At 36.2% G+C, this 14816-nt stretch overlaps 1 protein-coding gene across 26 annotated transcripts in view; it reads right to left on the bottom strand.

Moving 5' to 3' along the window:
- AKAP7 (A-kinase anchoring protein 7) overlaps positions 1–13465 on the bottom strand; it is a 117482-nt gene extending 104017 nt beyond the window's left edge. For 10 of the 26 annotated variants that reach the window (XR_004422652.1, XM_033102501.1, XM_033102506.1 and 7 more), the window contains exons 1-2: positions 12984–13460; positions 7574–7705 (exon numbers count right to left, since the gene is read on the bottom strand). Coding sequence is in view for 24 of the 26 variants with exons in the window: in XM_033102501.1 (XP_032958392.1) it covers positions 7574–7705; positions 12984–13236 (385 nt within the window). In the remaining 2 variants the exon portion in view is untranslated. Of the gene's footprint in view, positions 1–7573; positions 7706–12983 lie in introns of all 26 variants that reach the window. The other 16 variants (XM_033102515.1, XM_033102516.1, XM_033102510.1 and 13 more) reach the window with 7 other exon arrangements.
- Positions 13466–14816: the final 1351 nt, after the last annotated feature.

The following is a 14816-nucleotide window of genomic DNA, read 5'->3' as shown; positions in this document are numbered from 1 at the left end:
TAGACAGTACATTACTTATGGTAAGTGTAAGCATTGCTTCATGAAATTCAAGATTTTTGCATATTCATGTGTATTGGGTAGCAATATAAAATGTATTTTTTACTGTGAATATAAGACATATAATCATTTTTGCTGTATTTTACTCAATACGAACAATACTATGAAGAGGAACAGACTCAATTTTGATGCCAATTTTACAGATAACATGGTAATTAAAACACCACTGAAACTTTCAGAATTTTAAGTTGTCTTATACCTTATTTGTTTAAAACTAAATTGTCCTCCTGTCTGTAGCAACTATTTTGCCATTTGAAACATTTCATAAGTCCATTTTGCAGACATCCAGAGAAGGAAAATCATAATCTCTGAAGGTGATACTATTAGTTACAATGTATAACAACTATGAACAATTTTGGTATCATGAGAATGGCATAATGTAAAAACCCCAGTTCAGAATACAACCTCTTGGTAAAAATAAAGAAGCACAGGGTATTTCTAAATTCCCTTAGCTTCCTCTAATCTTACCAATAACTATTTAACTTTCTTTTCAACTGGATTGTCTAAAATTTTCTTTTGGCAGGAATCACAGAGAAAAATACCTGATGAGAGCCAGGCAAAAAAGAAGAATCCCATGAGTATTTATTGCTATACTAGTTTTATTTAACCTTGTAATATATTTCTTTTTAATTCAATAAGTCCTTCTGATTTATAGTCAACTTGTTAAACATCAAACCCAATATCTCTTTTCTTCTATTTTCACATCTTCTTTGTCTTTTATTTGTAAAGTCTATTTGTACAGCCAGAATATAAAATCCCTTTATTCCTTATTGAACTTCATTTTATTTCTAACATTGAAATCATAATCTAAGTTCTAAAATGCAATTTTCCATTTCTTTTTATTTAGTTCATATGAAAATATAATGAACAAAGTATTCATGTGATGTCTGGTTTACTAATGAAAACTTTAAAGATCAGTGACCATAAGAGCAAAATGTAGAAAGCTTTGGCCATATGCCCTGGGTCTTTCACTGGATTATTTAGAGTAACTTTATTGTTTAGAAAAAACAATGAGTTGCAATAGAGCTTGTAAACCCATCTCATAAATTTAATTTATTACACTTGTTAATTTTCACAATGATTTCAGTAGTCATTTAATGTGCTCTAACAAATATGCTCTTGTTGACAAAGGCTGTAACTTTCTGACCTGTGCATTTGTTTTTTCACCTAAAGCACTACATGTCATTTTATTCCCTCAAAGAACTACAAGGGAATGAATTATGGAAGAAATTAATTTAATTAAGTAGTCTATCTGTTATTGTTGGTTGATTGTTTTCACACTTGCTCCTAGCCAAAAAGCTCAGAATAAACTAGATTTTGTTTTGATCTTCTTCTGTTTTTTTCTTGTATTACTTAAGCAAAGTTTTTGAAGTAATCACTCCTCAAACTCCTTAATTATATGTCTTAAAATATTACCTTCTATATTTCATAGAATTATTTTCCCTTACTATCTGAATAATCTTTGGCAAATCAATAAAATATCTGGGAAAAAAAAAAAAAGAATTTTACCCTCTAGCCCACATTGAGTTTCTGTGAGGATTAAGAAAATATGAAGAAACTAATAAAAAAAGTTAAAAAATAAATAAGTAAATAAGAAAATATGAAGAATTTAGCATTGTGCAGGAAGCACTCAATATTATTAAAAATTATTGCTCATGGGGAATTTTTTTAATATTTAATTTAGCAAACATATTTAGGCAAAAAAATTTGGTGAGATTAAATTAATAAAACTTTACAGGGGTTAGTTCTGTGCCACACAGTGTTGTAAGAACTTTCCCTATATTAATGAGTTGAATCCTCTCAACAATCTTGAGATTGCTACAATTATAATGCCAATTTTACAGATAATGAAATTGAGCCTAGACACTTGCTCAAAGTACATAATATGAAAGTATAGAAGCAAATTTTGAAACTTGACAGTCTGATTCCTCAGCCCTTACTTTTTTATTTTTTTAAAGGATTTTTTTTTTTTTTTTAATTTTTACTGAGGAATATTGGGGGAACAGTGTGTTTTTCCAGGACCCATCAGCTCCATGACAAGTCATTGTTTTCAATCTAGTTGTGGGGGGTGCAGTTCAATTCTAGGTCAAGTCCTTGCTTTCAATCTAGTTGTGGCGGGGGCGGGGGGGGGGGTGCGGCTCACTGGCCCATCTGGGAATCCAACCGGTGACCTTGGTGTTATGAGCACTCTGCTCTAACCACGGAGCCACGCCCCACAACCCTCACTTTTAACCACCACAGTTTAACAGTTTTAGAAATACCTTAGAGGATAACAACATCAGAGAAATGAGTTTATGCAGCTCTCTATTTATCGAATCAATGAAGCTTACACCTTTACAAGCAAGTTTTTAACCACATTTAAAATGTTTAATTGTAGCATATCATAAAAAGAATGACACATTCATAAATTTGAAGATCAGAGAAAGGAACAAAAAATTCGCTCATAAACCTATTATCACAACACAACCACTATTAATTTTAGTGACCGATCAATAAAGTGTTTACACAATTATAAACAAACAGTACATACATTTCCCACGACTTTTTCACTCTACATTTTATATAGAAAATGTTCCCTGTAATAGTTTTCAGAAATATTATTTTCATAATATATAATTGCATAATATGTAATTTAAGGCACTCGTCTAGCTTATTCAACCATTCCCTAATCTTGGACATTTCGGTTTTTCCCAATATTTTTATTATTTAAAAAACATTGCGACACACATATTTATGAATTAAACTTGTTTCCACAAGTAAGATCACGTCCTTGTACTAGGAATCCCATGAGTGTCTCTATCTTATGTATGAACATTGCTGGAGATCCCAACAAACTCCATTCTAAAATGACTATAAAAACACATTGTCTGAAGTAATGTAGATATGACATGAAAATCACTGAGTATTATTTTTAAAAGATATTGTCAATCAAATAAGCCACAATCATATTTTAAGGTGCATCCTTTGATACTTATGAAGTTAAAGAACTTTCCATATATTTGTTTACTAACTGTATTTTATCTTCTACAACCTTTTCCCGGCACAAATAATAGTACCAGGTACATAGCAGGCACTCAATAATTATGTGTTGGATGAGTTAATGTATCTATTGGGCTTTCTTCTTTGTTTTCCCGTTGTTATTTTGTGTTTTTTTCTTTTGTTTTGTTTTTTTAAGTATCAACCTTCTGCATAATTTTGGACAAAAATTTGCCTTATGCCCTTTCAAAATAAAATTTGGAATATGCTTCCCCAATCAATTACAGAGAAGGCATAAAACATAACTTATCCTTTTTAAAAACTGACTGAAGATAATCACATACTATACAAAGTATTGAGATTCCATCCTTTTTTGATACAGCATTTTTCTATAAAAAATTTTTTTCAGGTAAAGGTTAAGTTTCAACTGATATTTTAAAATACTTAACAAAGTGTTTTTTAAAATACAACCTAATAGTATTACTTAATAAATAACAAAATTATCATTTTCCATGTCACTAAAATCTCCAATAATTACAAGGTTAAAATTCTATGTAAGGTAAAAGAAGAATTATAATAATTTCAATATGAGCAGAACCGAATTCTACTTAGAAAAGAAAGGCATGTGACTTAAAAAAAAAAAAAAAAAAACAAAAAACTCATTCAAATACTTTATTTTGAATCCTGACTTAAATGTGGCTTGGTATTTAAAGACTGTGATTCTCTTAAGAGAGCAGAGTCAATTAAACTAAAGCTCTCCACAAATGTACACTCTATGGGAAGCACACAAAAATATTCCGATCAGCAGTAGAGGAACTCTCCGTTGCTGACTCCCACTCAACTTTTAGAGGCAGGACTAACAGCATACTAATTTTCAACATGGTTTACTGGGTTTCTAACCAACTGACCACTGACACTTCCCCTTGTAAAGAGAACAGACCCATCCAGATCCCATCAACAACTCACTAATACTAGATTTTCTCCCAGATCATGTCTGACCTACAAAGCTGGAAGGCGTGGCTCAGGTTATACTCGTATGGCTCCCTCAACATTTCTAAAAGATTTTCTTTTGTATATGCATTTGGATATTTTATATCTAATATATATTTATATTGTTTTATATATATATATATATAGCGCTAATATATTTTATGTTTAATTCTCACATAATATTCTAACACATTGTAATATCCTAACATGTAGTCTCTTCTCAAAAGCAAAACAGGAAAACATAAAGACCCATTTCGGCCAGCCAGAGCACACGACACCTAATCATGATACCCACACTGAAGGTAACACAATTGGCCACTGAGACACTCAGAAACAAACATTTGGGGAGTTTTCTTACTGGCAAGGACTCCCCTTCCCACGGTGTTCTTGTTAGCGTTACTTTCCCCATCAGTCTGCCAGGGTTTCTATCTGCAAGAATTTCTTGGCAGTTAACTCACAATTTCCACCCATCAAAGGAAACTGAAAGGACCAAAAACAACCAGCTACTTGAGAATTTTAAGGTTGCTGTCTACCACAGAGCCATTCAGTTGATTCCATTTCCATGTTACTAAATGTAAGAGAAAGTCCCAAATCCACTGGACTCACAAACTAATTGTCCTGTGTTTTAAACACAAACACTATTACTATATCTACCTAAGAGTTTAGGGGTTGACAACAAAAATCCCAGTTTTTTTACATTTCCATAAAAACCTCACTGTACAAAAACTACGAATTTCTGGTTTGCAAAGAATTTTACTATTTCTTCCTTAGTGTTTTAGTAAATGCTATTATAAAAATTAGAGAACAAGTTGTCCCCAAATAACTAAGGGATATGTTTCCAGGCTTAACAAGTAGCATTTGTACATTATTTTGCATTTTTTAATTTCCTTCTTGCACAGACTACCTCTTTTGATCTGTACAGTAATACCATGAGGGATTATCCACATTTAACAGTTGAAGAAGCCCAGCTCAGTTTAAGTGTCCTAGATATCACAAGAAAAAAATGAAGCAACCAAAACTTAAAACACAGGTTTTCTGTTTCTCTTATACCATTGACTGTGTGTAAGTTGGAGCTTGGAATTTGAAATATATCTTCCCATAAAAGTAATATTATGCATAGTGGTTTGGAGTCTAGACTAACCCACAAAAACTTTTAACTGACAAAGTCTGAACTATCAAAAAGTGGTATAATACTATATAGCTAAAAATGGAGCCCCTAACTTACATGCACAACGTCGTTTCTTTGATAAAAAATGTACCATGTAATGCAGAGAAAAGATCCCTATTCGTATGAAGAATTGGCCAGTCTTCCCAATGCCCATCCTCTGAAGTAGCAGCTATACCTTTCAAAGCACGAATGGACCACAGAACCACTGACAAATCTCTTTCCTTCTTTCTCATCCCAGGGACCATTGTTTCTCCTCACCAGTGCAGATATAATACAGTAGCTACAGAAATACTATTTGCTTCCTGGGATTCTGATGGTATCACTCTCAATACCTAGCAGAAGTAGTTTGTTTCCTATGTATTAGATATGTGTAAGTCAGAAGTACCTATAGCTGGAACGATGAACAAGTTGAACGTCTTGTTCCAGTCTAACTTACGAGCACTCCAAGGGGAGTGATTCAGAAACTGCAACAGGGATCAGAGGGAAGAAGAGTGGATGGGAGACGCCCACCATGGGCACATAGGCATGATTAGGGTTTCCAGGCGGGAATTACCGCCTGTTCTCAAGAATTTTTTTCGCTTCCCCGTTCCCTAATCCTGAGATATAAACTGTTTTCTGTTCTCCACAATGAATCGTTTCCACAAAGTGATGGCCAATACTACCAACCACCTAGGTTCAAGGAGCCGATTTTCCCAATTTCCTGACCAAATTTTCTTGAGATTCGGGAACGGAAAAGCAAAAAAAATTCCCGAGAATGGGCGGGAATTCCCACCTGGAAACCCTAGCGATAAATAGGGAAAATGTCCCTTTGGATTATGGAATGCGAAAAATTGACTAATAAGATACCAGGGATTTCATACATTTTAAGCATCCTTCTCTCCTTACATCTACCCAAAATATAAACTAGATTTACTGTATCAAAATACAGTGTGATAGAGAGCAGTGGGGTTTCTGAGACTGTCTGAGGGTCAGAATCACATGGGATGTTTAAAAAAATAAGACGAAAAAGGTTTCCTGGCCTGACACAGAGGTGGAAAAGAGGAATCTGTACTTTTATATAAGTCCACAGAAAATTCTGATGATTGGGTAAGTTCAAGGACAGTTAGCACAGAGGAAAGAACCCTGGATAGTTCATACTTATCGACCAGGCTTCTACTCCTGTCAAACTTGTAGGAAGCTTTCCAGGACACCCTCTACTCCCACCTCCAGGTGAGACACCTCCCACACACATCCTTGCCCCGTGTACTCCCACAGCATCCTGGATGGCATTCATCTTATGGGATCATAGCTGTTGATGTACTGGCTCCCCAATGATGTTATGAGTTTCTTGATGGTAATGCGTTTCAATATTGTCATGTGTTCCAATATTCCCAATATCTGGTGCCAACACCGAGGCATCCAATAAATGTGTATTAAAGAAATGACTAATGAATCAGAAATCACAGATTCTATAACTAGTTTTTTCAATTACATGACTTCAGCTAATTTACTTAACTTCTCTGAGTCTCATTTCCTCTTCTCAAAAATGAAGAGACTGAACTAAATAATTTCTTATGGAGCTTCCAGTTATAGACCCCGAATCATCTAAAGATCAAACTGTATCAAAGCATAGTAAAGTTCTACCTAAGGCCACAAACAGTGAGTAGCACAGAGTATGCAGTCAATAAATATTTTTGGAATACATTGGTGCTTTCCCTTATTTTCTTATTCACAAGTAACCTGGATAATAGGCAAACCTGTCACATTTTCAGTGGAGTAACACCAAATATGTACAGTATTGTTTTTACAATGACAGGAAATTCAGATTTAAATATTTATGTAGTTCCAGCAGTATTTCAATCAAGTAAGCACTGGATAGCTAAAGTTTATGGATGGAACTCTCAATGTCCAATCAATTTAATAAATGCATAATTGATTAGAAGTTGAACTATTTTCAACACTAGCCTGTGAAGCTCCATGAAGAATAGGGCTAATGTCTGTTTTGTTCACTGGTGACCCTCCCAATCCCTAGCAAGTGCCTGGTTTATGTTCCAGGACCACAAATGTTTATTTGTGAGACGGCTGGGTACTGCTAAAATTAGCAATGGTTCCAGGATAGATGAAGAAAGAGGTTATACACCATGGTATGTTCTGACCCATTATTTTCTGATGTTGCTATAAAGTACAGAATGATCTGATCTAAAATTTTGTGAGACATGTCTTAGCATTATCTGTGAAAATTTTGACAATAAAGTACCAACAGATAACTATTAACTACCACCCCAAACTCAAAACATGACAAGTGTTTAAGGTGAAGTAATTTATTAAGAAAAAAAAACATCTGTATCACTAAATTTACTATTCATTACTTCTAAATACATAAGTATTTAATAAAGTACTTACTTCCACCATCATCTTTAATATCTATAGTAGCAAATGGCTTATCTACCAGAGAATCCATAGTATTGGCTTCCAATTCTTCTGACATTTCCTTTTTCCTTGACAAATTTTCACACTCACTGGAATTTATTCCTCCTTGAACATGTCACAAAAAGAAAAATATATTATTTAACTTATTTAACTTATATCCTAATCTAACTGAATTCAATATAAGTAAATATCTGTTAAGAAATGGTACAACTTGTATTCAAATATATTGTGAAGCTACTTAATATTATTTATGCCATAGTCCACATATTTATAAAATCGTTTTTATGCTAAACAGCTTTAATAATTTTCTGAAGCATAGTACTCAACTCACATGAAGACTGAGTTAATCAGTAATCTTCATGATCTTTTATAGCTATATGTTCTTAATTCTAAACCTCTATTTTTTCACATTCCTTTTGAAAACGGTAAACCAACAAGGTCTTGTCAGTCTTTTTCATGTTTACTTTTAACAATATCACTATGTTCTCATTTGTATAAGTTCTGGTCATAATTTTTTTTCTTCAGTAAAGACTTAAATTTTTTCTCTCCATTATTACATTAACACTGGAAATTCAGTCAAAAATACATGCCTGTAAACATGCATTTCTAGAAATTCAATGATTAAAACAAGTAAAAAAATCTTCCAGTTTACTATGAGTCTAATAATAAACAAAACAATTTGAAATGTGTAAGAACAAGTAAATGTTTCCTATGTCTATGCTTGCATTGAGAAATACAAGTGCAGTTTACACTTAAACAAAAGTTTTAATAGATAAATACATAACTTTTACCTTTGGGCACATGCAGTTACACATAAAGAATCATCATTGACTATGTAGCTTATACTTGGAAAACTAGCAGTGGTTGTTGTACAATTAAATATGCACAAGGCTGAATGAAAATCAAAATGAAATTAAACCCAACTTTTTTCTCTATTTTATTCTGAATCTAAGAAATCAGTAATAAATTCTAAAGATCTAAGGCACAGCATGGTGACTATGGTGACTGTAGTTATTAATACTGTATTGTATTCTTGAAATTTACCAAGAGAATCTACCTTAAGCAGTCTCATCCAAAAAAAAAAGTTAACTGTGTGAGGTGATGGATGTGCTAATTAACTTGATTGTGGTCATCATTCCACAATGTATATTCACATCAAATCATGACACTGTATACTTCAAATGCATACATTTTGTCAACCACAGCTTAACAAAGCTGGGGGGAAAAGAACTTAGTAGTATGAAATCGGCCCGTTTAACACTAACATCTCCACATTAGCTCCAAAGTCCCTGTGCCACTTGGAAATAGACTGGGTTCTTGGCATTATGTGGAATGGGGGAGGGAGGCTGACTTCTGTGCTCTAATAACACATTTTGAAGGCAAGAACAAGAATTAAATAACGTGAATTAAATTTAATAATTTTTTTTTTAACGAGAAAAGTTCTTGAAATAGTTGAATGCTTAGTTTATGTTGAACTCAATTAATCAACAACAGTTAGAAAGCAAGAGGTATGGGAATCACTCCGACTATACCAGAATGGAATCATGCAGTGACAATGGTGATAATAGTGGCATTCAGATAATGATGCAAGGCAAGCTGGTGGCTGTAACAGAAAGGGTTTGAGCCGAGAAATCAGGAGGCAGATATTCTAGTATGGGCCCGCCCTCTCACCAGCTGTGTGATCCTCAGTAAATCACGTCATCTCTCTAGGCCCCAGTAGTGATCTCATCCCTTAGATGACAATGTCGCCCTAATCGGAAAATTCTAAATCCGGGCTGCATATTAGAATCACCTGAGGACCTGCTTTAAATTACCAGCATCTGGTCCCACACCAGGCCAATGGAATCACAGTCTCTGGAGATCGGGCCAGCCTCCTCCGTTATTTTTTTTAAAGCTCTGCGGGGTGATTCTAATGTGCGATGGAAGTTTGAAAACCAATGCCCCAGAAGATTCCCTTTTACTTCCTCCCTATTCTGGTTCTACAGTAGAATAAGAGATTGTGTTAACGGCTGAGAACAATCAACTGAAAAGTAAAATCTCCCACGAGACGTTTACTGTCAGGGAAACTTTCCTGATCTCTAGCTCAGGGCTGAGTTAGGTAATTCAGTCTCCTTCCAGATACCTAGGGCTTCTGCCAGTCACAGCACAAATATATCAGTTTATAGATGTCCAGTTGTCTGCCTTCCCTATTAGATTCTAAGCGGAAGGGATCATATAATTTACCACCCAAACCATGACTCTTCTGAAAGTGAAAGGGGGAGCTATTCACAGTTAGGCCCCTTTCGGCTTGATCACCTTACTCTAAGTTCCTTAAGGTTTTCTCTTACTCTCCTTTGATTTCTCAATGCCTAGCACAGTGTTCAACTCCCAGTTGGGAATGGATAAAGTGCACATTTGGGAGTGGTTAGTAACTCACATAAGCTTTAGTGCAATACAGTTATCTCAATGTCCATGAGAAAAACACTTCCTGGTGTTTAACAGCAGCTCCAGCACATCAGATTCTCATTTTCATAGGGCGAATGAAGGAAAGATACTACTATTATCCCATATGACATAAAAATAAAAATTGAAGCGTAATATGACTTGTTCAACATCATTCTACATCTTGTTAAACAAAGTACATATTAATATAAACTCTTGAGTGTAATATGTCAAAATCAACAGGAATCTAGAACGTGAAATACAAACTGTTACATTAAATTATGGAATAATTGAAACAATTTTTGAAGATATGAATTATTAACTAAAGAAAAAGAGAATACCACTTCCAAGTAATTCTTGAAAGAACTGCGGGTCATCCTATAGAGAGAGCAATGTTTCTCAACAGGGTTCAAATCTAGAAGCCTTCCTCCAATTCCCTAAGCTTTAGTGTTTGGGCAAAGGCTAACAGACATGAATCAAACACATCCATCACAACTACACGTTCTCTTACAGACGGTATAAATATTTTCCTTTTGGAAAACTGCCTAAAATAACTGACCCTAAAATAAAGCCTTTATACGATAAGTTGACTGTTTTGAGTACTTAAATTCTGGTCTAACCATAGTTAAAATAAAATAAAATTCTTTTGTACAAATCCAAATAAAAGTAATGCTGTTAAGTGCACTAATAACAAAGATGAGGTGAAATTGGCAAACTACTACTACTACTACTAACAGCAGCTAACATTTGAGCATGTACTACATACTAGGCACAGCCAGCAGCACTTTACAAATAGTAACTCATTTAATCCACACAACCATGCTATCAGGGATGTACTATTATTTTACTGATTTTACAGACTAGCCACTTAAGTAACTTGCCCAAGGCTACAGCTAGGTCTTGGGGCTAGCATTTAAATCCAGTTGCTCTACCACCAAAACCTGTTCTTTCAAGCAACATGCCCTACTGCCTCTTAACATACACAGTTTATAGCGCTGTAAATTGAGGTAACCCTTTCAGAAGGCAGTGTGGCAAAAGATCAGGAGCCATGAAAATGTTCTTCTCACTGATATATCTGGGTATCTATCACATATGTCAACATAGACTCAACACAGCTTTATTTAAAGAAAAAAGAAAAAGTGGAACAGCTTAAATGCCTAAATAGGGAAATGGTTACACAAAGCATACTCACTCTAATGACAACAAATAATAATGGCTATGCAGACTGCAACAACAACAAAATAGTTTGTAATATTAGCTTTTTAAAAAGCAAAGATAATACTGCATATACTCTATGATTACAATTACATAGGAAAAGCCTAAAAGATATAAATTATTTCTAAATGCTGACATAGCTGTATTCAGTATATTTGCATGTTTCCACTTTCCACTATTCAAATGTTTTAAATAGAACTAATATTACTTTTATAAGAAAACAATTAATGCATACATTTAAAATATATTATAAAACTATACATTAAGTATACACTAATATTCAAATATAAATGCACTCCAGCAAAGGACTTCATCGTAGACAGGCCAATAGAGGAAAAAAGGATAGATGGTTTGCTCTTTGTCACACAAAATGCAAGTTTCCTGTTTGGATAGTAAAATAAGGAAGACTCTTCACTCTACTAGGTATATATAGTCCTTCGGAATCAATAGAAAGGGTCAATACCATCCATGCTAGACCTGGCTTACTGACTAAAAATAGTAGCATCTTACATCTGGGTAAATGCGGAGAGCTGTGTGATAATCAACAAGTTGCTTAAACCCCATGCTTTAGTTTCCTCATCATAAAAAGAAAACAAAGTATAATCCAAATTAAGAGAGAAATGGACAAAATAAGTTAATATTTGAAAACAAATGTAAGGAAACAGTAATCTGGAAAAACATCTTAAGGTTTGTTAATATGAATAAGGAAAAGACCCAGATATGCTACCGGTATCTCAAAAACTCAAATCCTCTGAACCCACCCAGAACGCCTTATCATTTCATCCCCATGATAACGGTAAACGTATCTGCACTAACAGCTCCTACTGTGTTTCCCCGAAAATAAGACCTAGCAGGACCATCAGTTCTAATGCGTCTTTTGAAACAAAAATTATAGTAAAATAAGACCGGCTCTTATATAATATATAGTAAAATAACACTGGGTATAACAATATAATAATACAATACAATATAATATACTACCGGGTCTTATATAAGACTGGGACTTATATTAATTTTTGCTCCAAAAGATGCATTAGAGCTGATTATCCAACTGGATCTTATTTTTGGGGAAACAGGGTTCAATATACTACAATTGAACATTTTAATACTTTTTCTAGTTTTTGTTTTTTGTTTTGCGTTTATACTATAAAGACCACAAAGAAGAGCACTTTTTCTCTGATTAGCTTTCGGTCCCTTTCACCGAAAGTCCATCTCCTAACACGCTCTGTGCAAAGTTCAGTTCACAGTAAATGCTGATCTAAGTTGTAAATTAATTCTGGGCCCTACTACGGATTTGGCGCCAGATTAGTAAGGTTATTTCTACACCTAGAATGAAATCCTAAACGAAAAGTGTCAGGTCTACAATGTTTGTGACATAGGAAAAAAAATAGAGCTTTCCTGGGTTTTGATGACCACACACCGTCGGAGGTCGTGCGCTGACCTGAAGTCTGTGCTAAGGGTCACAAGATCAGAAAGCGAGAATTAAAACTGAAACTTAGGCTGGGTTCACACCCCTCTTCCCGTCGCAACAACAGTGCGTGCACTGATCACACCCGGTTGCACTGGGTTCTTCGGTGCAAAGGTGAGATCCGTTAAGATGGAAAAAGAGACTTGGGGGCGGGCGAGGGGTCGCGTTCCCCGCGCTGGGAACGCCGGCAGGAGCCCTCCCAGAAGCCGGGAGCTGAGCAAGACGCACGCCCCCCGGCTCCTGTCTCCCCACCCGGCCCGCTCCGCAGCCCCCGCTCACCCGCTCCGGGGTGCTCCATGGTTCTGGCGCTAGCGGGTGACAGGTCTCGGCTGGCAGCGGAGGCGGCAGCCCCGCGCAGCGGCCAGGGGCGGGGCGCCAGGCGGAGGCGGAGGCGGAGGCCGGGGCGGGGCCGGGATCCGACGAGCAGCGCGCGGGGCCGAAGGACGCGGCCGACGGCTGCGGCTCCGTTCGTGGCGCCTGGACCCGCGTAGGCCCCGAGCCGCAGAAGCCGCAGTCCCCGCTGGAGCTGCATGTCCAGGCCCGGCGCCTAGGACGAGCGGAAGGGGCCGCCCCGAAACGCCGCTGGTATCCGGATTCGGGCTGCGCGAAGGAGTGGAGAGGGGTGGGGAGCCGTGACCCCGGCGCCGTGGAGAGCGAGGGCTCCTCTCCGCCCCACAGTGCTCGGTTCCCGCCTCCGCCCTGCAGCGGGGCGGCCCCCTGAGGCCTTGGCTGCCCTCAGTTATTTCCCGTGGCTCCGCGTTTCCAGTCCCAAGCCTTGAAGGGTGAGATTGGGACCCAGCTGAAAGCATTTCCTGGCCTAGGATCTCCTGGGGATCTTTGTGTTTAGTTTTGCAGAGAGCTTTCAAAACACAGAGTTCTGCTTTCAAAATATTTGGAAAGAGCGAGTAGTACAGGAACGACACCTTGGTCATTTGTAGTTAGATATTTATTTTGCTTTTTAATTTTTAAGTCAAATTGCAGCAGTCACACATTTTTAACAGTGGTTTCATGCCTACAGCTTAAATGGAACCAGCTACTAGTTATTGCAAATGAAAGCACTGGTTGTGAATGAAATGGAATAAAAAGCAATTTAATTATTTTTTTTAAAAAAAAAACCTTTTGACCTTGGAACAGAAATCTACTGAATTTTTCTTTTAAGTACAAAGAAACCATGCACTAAGAAAATTAGGTGGGTGCATTACTCAAATTAATCTAGCCTCTATTTTTGAATAATGACGCTTGGCTTATCTTGAATGCATCCTAGAATGCAAATGGAGGCAAAGACGGCAGCACAACCACAATATTCATACACAAGAAGTCATAAAGCTTGTTACTCTCACATTAAAATAATTCTAGCAAGTTGAGTATTTGATTTGCACACCCATAGCAATTATGGACTGATTAGAGAGGTACAATAGATTCCCTTAATTATTTAATGCCTGAGCTCCCTCCTGAGGTTGAGCAGGTGAATAAGAGAGGTCTTTTTCTCAAGGAATTGATCACCTAATAGAGAAAGAAACATAAATAACTGCAATAAATAATAAACTAAAAGCTGCAAAAAGTAATCCACATTAATATCGAAAGGGATCAGAATATGCCCCCCAAAACACGCCACTTCTACATAAGGATTATTTTGAGTTGAAGGCAATTGAGAAACAGCAGAAACAGAATGCTCTGCCTTCCCCTTTTGGCCTAAAAGCAGGCCATAAATTTCCCTTTGTAAAGGTGACAAATTTCCATAACTTATCTGTATATCAAACCTTGCTAAACAATACTTACCATGTATTTCCTAGTCACTATCTGAAAGCAGAGACTGTTTTAACATCTTCATATTCCCAAGTGATTAGAGGTTACTCAGTGAAGAGTTGTTAAATGAATAAAACTCTCATAAGTATCAGATATGTCAAAAGTACAGATTTGTCAAAAAGAAATAAAAAGAAAGCAATACACCCAAACAAGTTTTTTAAAAAAGAAATAATATCGTGAGTAATCTTACCATGTTTCCCCAAAAATAAGACCTAGCCGGACAATCAGCTCTAATGCGTCTTTTGGAGCAAAAATTAATATAAGACTCAGTATTATTTTATATTATACCCAATCTTATAGTAAAAT

This window comes from Rhinolophus ferrumequinum, chromosome 3, assembly GCF_004115265.2.
Source record: "Rhinolophus ferrumequinum isolate MPI-CBG mRhiFer1 chromosome 3, mRhiFer1_v1.p, whole genome shotgun sequence".
Taxonomy (NCBI): Eukaryota; Metazoa; Chordata; class Mammalia; order Chiroptera; family Rhinolophidae; genus Rhinolophus; species Rhinolophus ferrumequinum.
Note: the sequence above shows the minus strand (reverse complement) of the source record. Positions and strands in the feature narration are given on the sequence as shown.